Source organism: Thermoascus crustaceus (genome assembly GCF_041956765.1).
Source record: "Thermoascus crustaceus strain CBS 181.67 unplaced genomic scaffold VTN00scaffold_3, whole genome shotgun sequence".
Classification (NCBI taxonomy): Eukaryota; Fungi; Ascomycota; class Eurotiomycetes; order Eurotiales; family Thermoascaceae; genus Thermoascus; species Thermoascus crustaceus.
Window position 1 is genome coordinate 3,088,880 of NW_027192529.1, and position 14,110 is coordinate 3,102,989.

At 49.5% G+C, this 14,110-nt stretch overlaps 6 protein-coding genes across 6 annotated transcripts; 3 read left to right on the forward strand and 3 right to left on the reverse strand.

The window, feature by feature from the left end:
• Positions 1 to 39: 39 nt before the first annotated feature.
• Positions 40 to 412, forward strand: VTN00DRAFT_6312 (uncharacterized protein; the record flags this gene model as incomplete). Its single annotated transcript, XM_069432935.1, has 2 exons — positions 40 to 189; positions 260 to 412. The coding sequence occupies 2 exons, from the start codon at positions 40 to 42 to the stop codon at positions 410 to 412; spliced, it is 303 nt and encodes a 100-aa protein (XP_069288744.1).
• A 681-nt stretch (positions 413 to 1,093) lies between these two features.
• Positions 1,094 to 3,508, forward strand: VTN00DRAFT_6313 (uncharacterized protein; the record flags this gene model as incomplete). Its single annotated transcript, XM_069432936.1, has 1 exon — positions 1,094 to 3,508. One exon carries the CDS (start codon positions 1,094 to 1,096, stop codon positions 3,506 to 3,508), a length of 2,415 nt encoding a protein of 804 aa, XP_069288745.1.
• Positions 3,509 to 4,369: 861 nt separating this feature from the next.
• Positions 4,370 to 6,019, reverse strand: VTN00DRAFT_6314 (uncharacterized protein; the record flags this gene model as incomplete). Its single annotated transcript, XM_069432937.1, has 8 exons — positions 4,370 to 4,492; positions 4,543 to 4,606; positions 4,659 to 4,957; positions 5,026 to 5,043; positions 5,115 to 5,344; positions 5,414 to 5,677; positions 5,733 to 5,830; positions 5,895 to 6,019. 8 exons carry the CDS (start codon positions 6,017 to 6,019, stop codon positions 4,370 to 4,372), a joined length of 1,221 nt encoding a protein of 406 aa, XP_069288746.1.
• A 249-nt stretch (positions 6,020 to 6,268) lies between these two features.
• Positions 6,269 to 6,662, reverse strand: VTN00DRAFT_6315 (uncharacterized protein; the record flags this gene model as incomplete). The annotated part of the gene is made up of 2 exons (XM_069432938.1): positions 6,269 to 6,529; positions 6,621 to 6,662. 2 exons carry the CDS (start codon positions 6,660 to 6,662, stop codon positions 6,269 to 6,271), a joined length of 303 nt encoding a protein of 100 aa, XP_069288747.1.
• A 946-nt stretch (positions 6,663 to 7,608) lies between these two features.
• Positions 7,609 to 8,993, forward strand: VTN00DRAFT_6316 (uncharacterized protein; the record flags this gene model as incomplete). The annotated part of the gene is made up of 3 exons (XM_069432939.1): positions 7,609 to 7,812; positions 7,867 to 8,078; positions 8,162 to 8,993. 3 exons carry the CDS (start codon positions 7,609 to 7,611, stop codon positions 8,991 to 8,993), a joined length of 1,248 nt encoding a protein of 415 aa, XP_069288748.1.
• Positions 8,994 to 9,971: 978 nt separating this feature from the next.
• VTN00DRAFT_6317 (uncharacterized protein) lies at positions 9,972 to 11,996 on the reverse strand (the record flags this gene model as incomplete). Its single annotated transcript, XM_069432940.1, has 3 exons — positions 9,972 to 11,421; positions 11,483 to 11,757; positions 11,814 to 11,996. 3 exons carry the CDS (start codon positions 11,994 to 11,996, stop codon positions 9,972 to 9,974), a joined length of 1,908 nt encoding a protein of 635 aa, XP_069288749.1.
• Positions 11,997 to 14,110: the final 2,114 nt, after the last annotated feature.

Consider the following 14,110-nt stretch of genomic DNA (forward strand, 5'->3'; position numbering starts at 1 on the left):
AATTTGCCTCGGCAAATTCCAGCTCTGAATATTCGCAGCATGGCCACGCCTGCACATCCCAATCCTAATCCGGGAAACTTTGCCAACCGCCCTAGACATGAGGTCTCAGAGATCGGGCGCAAGGGTGGTGAGAAAGGAGGAAGGGCCAGAGGCGTCGGTGGCTTTCACAATATGGACCCAGAGAAGCGGGTATGATCTTCCCTGACGTGATTCATGTAAAGAGGATCTGGTTATCTGACCCAAGTCCTTCCCTCTGTAGCGTAAAATCGCGTCGATGGGAGGTCGCGCATCGTCCGGATCTTTCCAAAAGGGCAGTGAACGGGCCAGGGAGGCAGGCAGGAAGGGTGGCGCTGCGCGAGCACGTTCAAGATCGGCAACACCAGCCTCGTTCGAAGAAGAGTTCACCGTGTAAGGAGCTGAACGAAAGATGTATGGTAGTACTTGTTAGAGCTTGTTATCCTTACTCCTATTTGCAAGTCAAAGCGACAGAAATTTCGCCATTCTAGGGGCGATATGCGTTCCACTCATCCACTCAGTATACTAAATATCTAGGTAAACATGTACCTAGGTAGTTGCATGCAGAGCCTCAGAATCTGTAGTACAGAGTATTGTGTACTCCATGCGTCAACCAGGACGCGATGTCAAGCTGCGGGGCATGACGGGAGAAGCCAAGCACAGGCGATTCAATTTCAGTAATAATTGTATCAGGCAGAGTAGACAGCAAAATGAAAAAACTAAGTAGTAACCCGGTAAATTGCTTTTATTTTCTCTCTTCGTGAGCGCTGTGATGTTGCGCCAAAGTGAGGCTTGACCAGCGGAGGTCGCAGGCCGGCCGAGGCGCTCGATGGCGCTAGCCGCAAACGGCGTCCCCATAAACAATGAAATGGCTCCACCGATTTTCGCGCCCAAGACGCCTAGTAGAGGAACTCCCGAGCCTCAGATTCGTCGTCCATCAATTCCACGCCCCCTATGATCTTCATATAGCTTAAATTATTAGCCTGGCTATGACCCCAAGTATATCTATCTCCCCCTTTTCCTCGAGAGCAGTTGACCTTGTTCTGGTCATACCATAACAAGAACACGGACCGACAGCATGGCTGGTTCGGGGGCCTCTTCGCCCTTGCTGACGTCCCACGATACACTCGGTACTTCGTCGATTCGGACAGCCTTGTCCATTCATTCTTCCCCTCCCGGACAACTTGATGCGATTGAAGAATCAGCAGAGGACACTGAGAACCTGGAATCGGGTCGCGTCGCTGCCAGCAATGCCGCGCGTCGCAGATCGAGTGGATTATCGAGATCTCCTAACCCCGGGAATGAGAGACGCCAGCTAGATGCGCGACTCGCGGACTATACGCTTGATCTCAGCAAGCTCCGAAGTGAGGAGTTCGGCCTTGATGAGAAAGACGACTATACGCTTCCGGAGTTGGCTGCACCCAGGGAGGAGGACAAGCTCTCGGACGTCGGTGGACCGGCGGACTTCACGGTGAACATGGAGAGATATCTTTTCGGTGATGACAGCTCGCTGGATAGGGATGGTAATGACGATGATCACGAAGGAGACACGCAGCGACTCCATGAGTCCAGACAACCCCTCGTTGAGGACGAGGCGGATGTGGTTGAATACAGCGAGTTTGAGCCTCCAGTGGACATGTCGACGCCGTCACATCTCCTACGAAGAAACAATGTTTCCATGAAGGATGGGACAAACTTGGAAGACATTGAAGAAGATCCTGCCGACAGTTCTCATACAGCCATCACGCCTTCGAGGCGCAAGCAGAGAGCTTCTGTGCATGAAGAAGACGCACCTGACGATCTCCGTCGACAGGTAGAGCGTTTGAAGGATCAATTGCGTGACAAGGATGAACAAATACGAGCGAACCGGAAGAGGGTGCTCGAAGCTGCGTCGGCTGCGGAGCAGATCAAGCACCTTCAAGCAGAGCTACACAGAAAGACAACGTTGCTAAACGAGATGCACGCGAAGCGCGGTGATGACACTTTGCTTCGTGAGCAGATTCAAATACTGCAGAAACAGAATGACGAAAAAGATGCGCTCTTGCAGAAAGCCAGCGAGAACGAATCGAAACTCGAAACGCTTCAGCAGCGTGTAGCAGATCTACAGGCCGAGCTGAAGAATCGCGACGAGTCTGCAACGCGGAATGAAGAAAATCACGAGATGATCGCCTCCCTGCAGCAGCAGCTGGATAATGTCCGGGAAGAACTGAGGAAGAGAGATGACGCACTGGAAGAGAGTACAATGAAGTTGAATGAAGTAACCGCAGCCAAGGACTTGGAGATTCGTCAGAAAAATACAGAGATCGAAGAGCTGAAGGCCCACATTGAAGACCAGGATCTGCACATTGAGAAGCTTGAAGAGGATATAGACATTGCAAATAATGATTATGACACATTGGAAGAGCGGATCGCTTCCTTGGAAGAAAGGAACCGGCCGCTGGAGGAAAAGAACATTGTCCTGGAAGCTGATCTTGCACGGGCTCAGTCCCAGGTCACTAACCAGCAAAAAGGTCTTGAGACTTTAGCCGTGGATCTCTCTGTCGAAACTGCCAACAAGACATTTACCGAAATTCTGGATTCCATAAAGGCGCTGTGTATGTCTAGAAAGGAATCTGCCCCAGAGTCTCCGAAAGAAAGCAACCCGCAAGAGGAGGAGATGGATAAGTTGCGAAAGGAGCTCAGCAAGCTCCAAGAAGAACTGAAAGAATCCACCTCAGCCCGAGAGACCCTCGACCTGGAACTTCGACGTTCCCAGGACCAAGTCTCGGAACTACGCAGCCTCATCACGACCATCGAAGGCGAAAACTCCCGCCTCTCCTCCACCTTTGAGGAACTCAGCTTCAACCTCAGCAAGGTACAAGACGACCTGGAGCGCGTCAAGGAAGAACACGCCCAGGCCCTCGTCACCATTGAACGTCTCGGGAAGGCTAAAGAATCCGTTCAGCAGCAGCTCAGTCCGCCCCCCTCGCCTCCAACCGCCTCGCACTCGCATCAATACGACTACAACGCCGTACAGGAAGCCCACCAGGCCGAACTGAAGAGCCTCCAGAGCGCCCACGCCACCGCCATCTCCACCATGCGCGACTCTTACGCCGCATCGACCCGCAATCTGCGCGATTTACTCGCCGCTGCGGAGAGACGCGAGTCCGAGCTCAAATCGGAACTCCAGTCCGCCCGCATTACGACCTCGACGCAGAAGACGCAGCTAAGGAAACTGAACGCGGAGATCGAGCGACTCAACTCTGTCATCGCCGTCAAGGATGAAGCTTCCGCGGCTGTCGATGAGAAGATCGCGAGGTCCGTGGAGAAGCGCGAGAAGGAGTGGGAGCGCAGGGTGGATCTGCTGCTCAAGGAGCGGGATAAGATGAGCAAGGCGCTGCTGATGGCGTGGGGGGAGAAGGAGCTGCCGGATGTTAAGGATAATGGGGATGAGAAATCGAGGGGCCCGAGGCAGGGGTATCGGTATAAGTATGTTGTGAGGAACGGGAAGTGAATTGATGTTTTTGAATTCGAGGTCGAGTTTGAGGATGGGATAGTGTTTACACCTACCTTAACTACCTACCTTTCTTTCTCCTTTTGTGTTAATTCTAGGCTTTCTTTTTTGGGATTTCTGCCTGGAGGGTTGTTCTGCATCCATGGTTGGTGTTCGGTTCGGTTATGGTCTGGTTTGGGGCTCAATTTGTATTCGCATGGTGTGTGTACTGTACATACAATGGTTTCTCTGCTGCTTGAGATTGAGCGAAATCCTCTGCATAGAATGTGTGTAGGTCAATGGGATATTTCTTTTGAAGTTCACAAAGAAGCGCTCAATCGATTGTAACTTTTGCCATGAAAGCTGAAAAGTGACACCTAGCTAGCTAACTATATATAATTGTAAGCGAAAGTGCGGCGTACCACCGCATTGATCATCTGTGATGTGACTGATAATTGAGGGCGTAAGTAGAAGGAAGTAGGTAGAGAGCTAAGGTTGCCCTATTTTGGCCAATATCGTACTCAGATATAGTTCTTGTCCTGGGTTTGAAACTGCGGAATCATGACGAGCTGCCTTAACTTCGGAGGTGTTGCTTTTTCTGCTTTGAGTCAACAGGGCTAGCTATTAGCTTTGTTTTTTAAAAGAGCCGCTTGAACGAACTAAATACACTTGTAGGTCATAGCATGCTCTCCCTATAGTAGGGAGTGTTGTATAAATGCAGAACCCCCCCCAGACAAACAAAAGCTAGAAGACAAAAGCCAAAAAGGGGGGAAGACCAAAAGCAGAAGGTAAATCCATATGCGTATGTTGCGTATGTTCCCAGCAGAAGTTCCTCACTTAGAGGGACACGAAAAGGAGAGGAAAAAAGAAAGACAAAAGGTCTTAATAGACATCAAATCGTAGAGTTTCCCATAGCTGTAACGCCTTGAAGATATGTATGTACGACCTGGGCTGAATCAACAAGCCCGTCGTACTTCGATAATCCTGTAGTGAAGGGTCAAACACCTTGAAGTTAACCTAAGTATTTTGGCTCGATATCTGAGAGCCAAAGTTACCAAAGTTGCCCAGAAAGACAACGAGGACGGCACAGTAACTGTTTTGATGTCAGTGTTGTTAACACTTTTATTTTATTAGTCTCCACAAGACTTCTACCAGATGGGGCCTTACTTACGCCGCTGCAGCGCCCAGTATCTCGTGGCGTCGGGCTCTTGTGAAGAGATGCAGGACTGCAGAGAAGGCAAGGATGAAGACGAGCAGGACGCCAACGGAGATGGCGTACGCTTTGTCGGAGTTAGTCCCCTCCAGCAGATGGAACAGTACGTAAACTGGAACGACAAGGAGGAGGACGACCATTGACACGACGATACAATTGGCAACAGCGTTGATCCGTGATCGGGTGTAGTAGACTGCTATGACGTCGGATTCATCGTTGATATTCTTTTTATCTCCGCCGGTTTTCATCTGTGTTTCCTGGGGTGCGATGCACGCATCAGGATCATCGTCCTCATGAATGACTGGTGATTTTTCTCGAATCTTACTTTGGAGCAGAATAGATACTAAATCGTTTGTTAGTAAGGTGATATTTTTCTTTTTCTTTAGCCGAGAAGCTGAGAAGGGAAAGGATCACCTCGATAAATCTGCAGTGGAAGATCCTCAACGCGTGTTCGATGGCGCTGTCCAGCCAAGCGTGTTCCCTACCTGGTCTCAGTGTTACAAGATCCTCTCTGTGTCTGATAAAGGACCGTTCGGCCCTGATGAGCGGCTTGTTATTGGCCATATAATTCACTACGCTTTGGTAGTCAGATCTGGATGGTCGGTTCATCGACGTTAGTTGTTGTGCGGTAGTCAGTAAATTTGCTTGTAGACCAATCAGCGCCACATTCAACGTAAAGCAGAGCCTGTCAGGAGGTTGCTTGGGTTGCTTACCGTATTCATGGAACTTTTTCTCAATTCTGGCGAAGAGCTCTCTGCGAGGTTCAGCGTCCATCTCTGCGAGGTCTCGGGTGACGAGCTGGCTTTCACGCGAGATTTGATCCATGTGGTCGAGCTCTTCTTCCAAAATGCGAAGCTCATCCTGCTTCTCAAGAAGAAGTCGGGATTGGAGATAGCCAAAACGACGGTAGACGGCGAAGTTTTCATCGCTGTCTAGGAAGGCTGCGAGATTGGGGTAGCCTCGAGGGGATGATTGTACTGCCGGCAGTTCAGCATATAACTTGGTGCTATGAGTGTCACCGCTGATACTTACAGTCTCGGACAATTATTTGATCATCGGCATCATCATAGAGGCTTTCTTCCGAATTTCGCCAAGACAAACTCTTACCAAGCGATGAAAGTTGTGCCTGTCTATGTTGCAGCTCAGAGCGGCAGGTGTTAGCATGGTTTGAGAGCCAATCAGCTGCTTGCTTACAAGGGTGACAGAAGCCTCCAGTTTCTGAGGCAAAAGGATGGTGAGGTTGCATGCGTGTTCACATCAAAGTTACTTGTCGGCAAGGCTGGGACGTTGCCTGCTTCCACGTCTGTATGTTGACGCATCGTTCAGATAAGATATCTGTGAGACCGATAGTCAAGCTTGGTCCAAAATTATTTTGTGAGTTTTGAGAACCTTATTCTGGTCATCGGAGTCTTCTCATATATATATATACGTGAAGAGAAGGCGCAGCAAGTTTTTACATCTTCAGCAGCGCCACGCCCTACCTCTACACCCTGACGCATGTTTTTTAAATCGATTGGTTTCGGCAGACCAGTATGGCTGCCCTTATGACTAATTGTACAATACAGCTTTTAGCGTTTCAGTAAACCTTCTGTGAGATATTCACCGTTGCTGTACAGTTCACCGTTGCTATCTTCAACTTGATACTTCCATTCTCCACTGGAGTCGAGGTACCTGTTGGCGACAGTTACAGGCATATTGCAGACAGCCGTTCTCAGCCATAACATATCCCCGATTTGATACTTGGCTGGCTCCTTGACAGAAACGTCAGCCTCATTCTTCATGGTACATGCGATGGTATTGGCAAACGTACTGAGGGTCGCCTGGGCTTTCTGGGTACGTAAGCTCGTCCATCAGGGCCATCATGCCGTTCGTTCTACAGTGAGTCAGCTCCCTCTTTCTATATGTTGGTGTGCTGCCTACCTGAACATTCTCATGGACCTCTAAGGGTTGATCAGTGGCCATTTTTGCGAGGCTAGGGAAGTTTAATCATTCGATCCACAGGGACTCTGCCTTGAGAGAAAGCCTTGCGGTTTCAGCTGCTGCGCCCTAAATATGCTCGCGCCATCGATGAGGCTCAAAATGGAATTTTATCCCATGGTCAAGACGCTTAGCTCATGGTTGGACAGCAGTCTTAAGCGAATGTGCTTTGCAGCTGGAAGGGCGTCTACCGTCGGTGGAGAGTCCAAGGCATTGCATGTGTTATCCGCACCTCATGCCTGCTTCGACTATAGCACGAATGGAATACGAGAGAGAACGGCAAGGCACATTTATCAGGAGAGCTGAACGGGCACCCGTGACACTCTAGCGCCCGGTTCGCAGCTTTCGGACAGCATGGGACGTGTTGTGCAGCAGTTAGGGTGTGATTGCGGATGCATGAGCGCCGCAGCCGCCGCAGAATTCTTCCATCCGTATCCTACCCCGCCTCCACCACCGCCAACTCGCAAATCGACCGATGCATCTCGTCGTCTCATGCTTTGCACGCCATGTACGCAGTTACGTCCTAATTAGGAGAAGCCTTGTTTGGAGGGAGCTTGTCTCGTTGCAGACACCTCGAAACCCGACCTTTTGATACCATATAAACATATCTCTGTTGAATCTGTCACCCTTGAGAGATACAGACATGTGAGGAATTTGCAAGCTTGACTCATTTATTGTGGTTACCTATACATCCTACGTGACGGACGGACTCGGTGTGGCGCAGCCCCCCTCACCCCCTTCACCGGCTTCCGGAGGTAAGTTGCAGGGCCCGGGGGTAAAATGGCGCGCCCATCGTCCATTACCCTGGGTGGCTGAGGTTGAGAGCGACAAACCTTCTTATAAGGAGGCTATATGTTTACAACTCCCCTCACAGAATGGAAACCTCTGATCAACTATAGCTGAGAGGATGAACCTCTCAGTACCTTGCGAGATGGCGTCTCGCGACGTATCTCCTAGTGACGTGGATGGAGGATCTCAGTTTTCTTCGCCGACCCTTCAATCAGAACAAACTCTACTTCAAATGCTCTGGGACGAGCGCATGAAAGTCACAACGCCATATGTCCGCTATCGCCGAACTGTTGCTCTCCTCCTGTCATGGGATGACGAAGTTGATGATTTAAAGACAGAACAGGAGGTCGTATCCTCCTCGTTGCTCTGAGGAACGTCCAAGCTGACAACATGGTAACAGGTGAATGAGCTGGCCACCGTTTTCAGGGACCTCTACTGCTTCGAAACGACAACGAAACGCCTCGATCATAGGAGAAGAGCGCAGATGCAAATGAACCTTTACCTCGCAGAATTGCTTTACGAGCATGACGACCCGCATACTCTCATCATCATCTATTATGCTGGTCATGGGTATTCAGATATGAGTAAGGACGGTACTCTCAAGCTCAACGGGTGAGTTGGAAATATTCTAGTCAGGAAACCAAATAGGAAAGCGACACCGGACTTGTGCTACGATATCTGACTCCTTGGGACAGCAATACATCCCAGAAGATGCAGAGGAAGCAGTTTGATCGACACACTATAGTCTGGGAGAACGTTGAGAAGCAGATCGCAATGGCTGAAGCCGACGTGTTAGCTATTTTTGACTGCTGCCAAGCGGGAGTCCTCGGCCGGACTCGAAGCAGATCTCGTTTCCAAATCCTAGGTGCCTGTACCGCAGAAGGGACCACGAGACCTCCCGGACTCGATTCGTTCACTTCCGCTTTGATCTGGGCTCTCAAAGAACTGCATGAGAAGGAATACTTCCCCTTGAATGAATTGCAGCATCAAATCACACTAGCCCCGCATTTTCCTTCGTCTCAAATCCCCGTGATGGCAGATCGTCTCCATTGCAGTCCCGACAATATTGTCATTGCACCGATGCGAGAGACTAACAATCCTGATGCCGTCGAGCCTCGGGACGATCTCAGAGGGGAATATGTCAATTTGCGCTTCCACTTTGGTGATAAAATAAGTACACAGGATTTCAAAAAGTTAGCAGATGAAATTAACCGACTGCTGCTCGACAAACGCATCAAGGCTCGGCGGGTCTCCTTCCTGGGTAAGTACTCTTACATTGACGTGGCAGCTAAGTTTGCCCGTCGCTGGCACAAGAACAGAAGGAGCTCGGATGTAGAGAACACCAGACGGCTCTCGAGTGTCGACACCAAGGTGGAAGAGCCTTCTACTCCTCAACGTCTATCATCTGCTGAAACTGCAGTAAGCTCTGAGGAAAAAACGTCACCACGGACCAATTGGAACTCTACTCAAGGAATAAGAAAGCGGACGCTTCGCAGACGGAGTGCAAAACGGCGTTATCGCTCCTAGTTCCTCCAGATGATAGATGTAGCAGGCTTCGTTTCACTTAACAGGGGGCCTCTTATATCTCCTTGAGATGCGCAATTCTGTTGAGAGTTTTCTTTCTCTTTCTTTCTTTCTTGCTTTCTTTCTTTCTTGCTTTCTTTCTTTCTTGCTTTCTTTCTTTCTTGCTTTCTTTCTTTCTTGCTTTCTTTCTTACAGATCAACACCCAACACGAAGACTCTATTAGATTGCCTTAGACACCACATGAGTGTTACTACTGAGGAAATAAATTTCAAGCCATATCGCAAACCACGTTGGTCTTAACAAACGAACAACAAATAGAGGCTATAAGAACTGACTAGTTGAAGAGCGTAGTGTTTGTTGATTTCTGTCCCGGTCATTGATTGACTTGTGCTTAATACATTGATTGATTAGATCTATGTCGATGTAATTCATCATCATCATAATTGATTCCCTATTGTTGTTCCTATTCGTGTTATTCTAGCAGGCCTGCATATTAGGATCCCTTTTTTAAGGCATCAAGGAAGCTATATTGAGTGTAAGGGCGTGTAAAATATAAGTATTTGGGTGGAGTTTCAACTAAAGTTGAGGATATCGATGTAGTGGAGTACCAAGGAAGCGTTGATAGTAGTACAGGGGATGAGATAGCAGTAGGAGCAGGAGGATCTCGATGGAAATAGGATAGCAGATGGGAGCAAGCATGTTTTAGCAGGGGAGCAAAGGCGCGAGAGTTAACCACGAAGTGGGGACATACAGGCGATGGTTTTTGTTTTAGTGTAAGATAACCTGTGTAGTAGCTGGGAAAGTCCGTATATCAAAATAATCCATATGTGGTATCATTATAACTATCTTCCTAAAACTAGGATCATGACGCTAAATAACTACCATACATACAGTACATAACTGTTGAGATAAATGCAAAAAAGATAATTATCCTCTTTCATCTCATCTCATCTCGTCTCGTCTCATCTCATGCTGCCCATCTAAGCCAGAAGACCGTGTATACTCGTCCTCTGTGCCCCTCGATACGTATTAGGATCTATTTGGTTCTCTTTCCCCGTAAAGACCACACCGGATGACAGGTTCACCGACGACCGCGTCCCTGCCCTCATCATGCCCAGACCGTCCGTAGTTACTCCAAATCCGCCGTAGGTGCTGCTACGCGATCGACGCGTGCTCGGGTAGACTATCTCGACGTCATCACTGTGCGGGATCGGGGGCAGGGCGCGCGAAGGGTCGAAGCGGTTCCGCTGACCGTGAAATCGTCGGGGGTCTTGGTGGCGGTGGTAACGGTGGCTCTGGGTGTGGCGGAGGATTTGGGACCGGTCGAATTGGCGGTAGGGGGTGCTGCTATGGCGCCTGGTGTTATGACGTCTTATCCCGTCGGTCTCTGATGATGGTAGCGGACGGCCGTGGCCGTGACCACGTCCATGAGGTGGTGGACCATGGCTAGGGTGGTTTGGTGGAGGAGGAACGTAGTTTGGATTATGAGGGTGATGGATTGAGCGAGGGGGAGGAGCAATATAGGAGGAACGGGACTTGCGGACTGTGAGGGGTTCGGGAGGAAGGACTGCAGGTGGGCTCCCGGGAGCTGTGCTCATTGCACGTGGTGTAGGCGTCGTTGGTGGGTTGGATTCGGGTTTAGGAGGCACAGTGGCCGCTTGCATGGGCGATGGGCAGGATGTCTGCCGAACAAGCTCTGGTGGTGTAGACATAATGCTTGACGATGTGTCGGTGATGTTGTTATTTGCGTTGCTTCCTTCCTCCGTCTGCGGCTGCATCTCTGCGCCAAGGTCAGGCGATGAAAGAGCGCGGATTTGCGGATCGGCAGACAGAGGATCAGACTTCAGCCATGCCTTGGGTAGGAACCTTCTCCGCGACGAGACGGAAGACTTCTGTCGCGTATGCTTGGATTTTGCAGGAGGCGAGGGGACGCCAGGAAGCTCAGGAATGGCAGGGATGGTGACATCAGGTTTGCTTGGATTTTGCGAGGCCCATGGCGTTGGATTTCGAGAAATAGGTGAAGCATCGCTCACAACACTCCCAGTGACACTCTTGGGGGCATTGTCAATTGGAGTGGGAGCTGTGCTTGATTGATGGATTTCTGGTTTGATAGAGGCGGTATGTGTGCTAATCCGTAACTGCGGCCGTGTTCGGGCTGGTGCCGGACAACGAATGCTGGGAGGACGAACTGGTTGCTCAAATATTGAACTGACGTTGGGTGACCAATACAATTCACCGTTACCTGGACCGGCGTTGGGGTGTCGACAAAGATAGAATATTTCATTTTTGAGCGTCTCACTTTCCCAGCTGGAGCTCGAAAACGTGCTCCTCTCTCGTGGTGGTCGCTGCGGCGTATACAAGCCCATCAACGACGCATCGTATGGACGATGACAAAGCTCGACCGCGCAGAAGAGTGCGCTGACAGTGGCGCTGAAAGGAGGTGCGTTAGTAGACGGATTTGGTATCTCAGGTCAAATTCCAAGCGGCTTACAAGGAGAAGACAGCAACGATGACAGAAGCCCTGTGGAGTGCACAGCCGACACCGGCTTTCCAGAAGATCCTTGAATGGCCTGCAATGCATGCAGGCTGCTTTGAAACCACTATTAAACCTGCTGCCGTTGCTGCCAGCCACAACATTATCATAAAGCGCGGAAGGTAGGAACACGCCATGTGTATTCTCGTCCTTGGGACATTAAAGGCCGGACTTTTCTTGAACTGCCACGCTAGAAGAGTGTGCAAAAAAACGAATGGAATAGAAAAGAAGGACTATCACGGATATGGGTCAGCTTCAGACAAGACATGTTTTAGAAGACTGCACGTACTGCAATAAGGCTTAATACCAAGCTGGGCGCCATTGTCGAATCAACGCGTTTCATGGCGTAAAGTAGAATCACAAGCACACATTCGGCTATTGACTGTAGTAGTATAAGATACTGAGATATTAATAAGACAATGAGAGTCCACCCCCTCCGGCCTTTGGGGGGAGACCAAATCCCGTTGGCCATGGTGTTGAAAACGCAAGAGATTCAGATTCGTTATTTCCAGCCTCAAGAGAATGATGCTGTCGAAACGCATTAAAAAGCGAAACGAGTGTTATCCGAAGGGGCTCAAGCGGTACGAGAAAGGGGTATCAACTAGAATATCAATCAACGAACGTGATAGAGTAAAAGAGCCGGAAGGGGCGTCGACACCATATTCTAGGAGTTTGAAAAAGAGCAGGAAGGAGACATTTGGCAATGTGGGAGCTTCGAGCACTAAAAGAGCAACCTAATTGACACTGGACGCGTCGACGCGAAGCTTAGGTAAAGAGAGGGGGTAAGGAATGCACCCCCACGCGTGGCGGGCATGAAGGGAAAAAAGAGCGTGCATAGAAGGGATTGACATCCAGGGGCACGGCCACACGGGTCATCTTCTGGAATGCGGGGGTAGCAGGAATGCTATATGTAGGGTGGCGGGAAGTGGATTATGACAGCAGCTGTCAATTGAAAGGGGGACTGCAAGTTTGTTCCCAAGGCTGGACACTGAGATCAGCGGGCTTAACCTCAACGGGCTAAGGGTTCGGAGATTTAAAGATCATTCAATTATCTCCCTCGAGATAATTCGTATAGGCTCTGAGACATGCATAAGAAACAACCGCCGCGTGGTGATGCTGATGTGAATCCATGCAGATATCTTTCTGAGACAGATTCAAGGGATCCCATTTTATAGTAGATGAAAAGAACACTGGAAAGGGAGAATATGTAGTTGCCCACAGACAAGACAAAGAGTTTGAGTCGTACAAAACGACAACAAAGCTGAAATGCTGACAGCGTGTTTAGTGTTTCATGCAACAAGGGATGATGTTCGCAGTCGCGGTGGTTGAGAGGTTCGCACGTGGTTGAGCAACCAAATGAGGAATAGCGCTGGATGTTTGCCAAAGGCAGACTGGAGCTCCTACTTCGACTTTTGTGTGATCCTAATCCTGCCACTCAAAAAGGTGGTGCACGTCCGCAGGGGCGAACAGTCTTTTTGGAACGATACACTTAATCAACCTCGTAATCTGGCTAGGGGGTCACACTTGCCTTGCATCGTTATTGAAGCACTCCATTCCAACCTGGAGCGCCTCATATTTCGAAATTTGCAGGGAGAGAAGAGGGATTAAAGACCACAACTCCATTTGACAGAAAGACCTGGGAAAATGGTCAATTAAATATGTGGTAGGTGTTGGTGCTTATATCCCTCCTGATAGAGCTGAGCAATAATGGGCCAACTACTGTCTGAATTGCCGATGGAGCATCAGTGCAACCATAGCCTTCAAGGGAAGCTCTTTCACTTTGCACTGAGTGCTCCATACACCGTGTCCATAGCGGCACCAGATCGGATCAGTCAATTGTCTTGAGGAGCGTGATGACCTGATAGTGACCCTTGGCATCGGAAGTTCCCCTGACATTTGCTCCGACATGCTTTTAGTGCCGGCGCACGGAGTATTCCGTACAGTTCACCGTCTTGGCCCGATAACCTTAGTGCTTGTATAAATGCCAAGAAAATCATAAGAGGTAGCATACGGAGTACGCCGAGGAATCAAGGCATCAACAACCGGAAGTTTGTTCAGGAAAGTTACAGTTGAACCTTATTCTCTAAGCGAGGCCTGCAGGCTGCACGGGTGTTGGTGACTTGACGTGGTCAAGGAAGATACCTGGACCGTTTGATATTTATTATTTTGTTTGTAGTATTCAAGCACCATGCAGGTACATGGTGTCTCCATTAGGTACCGCTATTGTGAAACCCGTCAAGTCTGGACATTAGCTTCTGTCACTTCCGCAAATTATCCGCGATCGGAGGACTTATCCTTGCCAGTCTCCAGAGACTGGTAATAATAAGAGATTCAGCGTCCGTACATCCTGCACAAACCTTGATCTAGACACATGTGTTCGCTTAACGGCGTATCATATTCAGAGTAAAAAGCGTGTGGATGTTGCAGCGGCTTGCACCAGTTTGCGACCGATGCTTGGCATGACCAGTAAGCATTGGCGGTTCCTTTCCGGGTATCGAGGTAGTCACAGTAGTAATACGGAGTAGTAGCAGCACCGAGGCCTAAGCAGTGTGCGAATTGCCTCAGAAGCAGAGGCTGGCGCGTTGA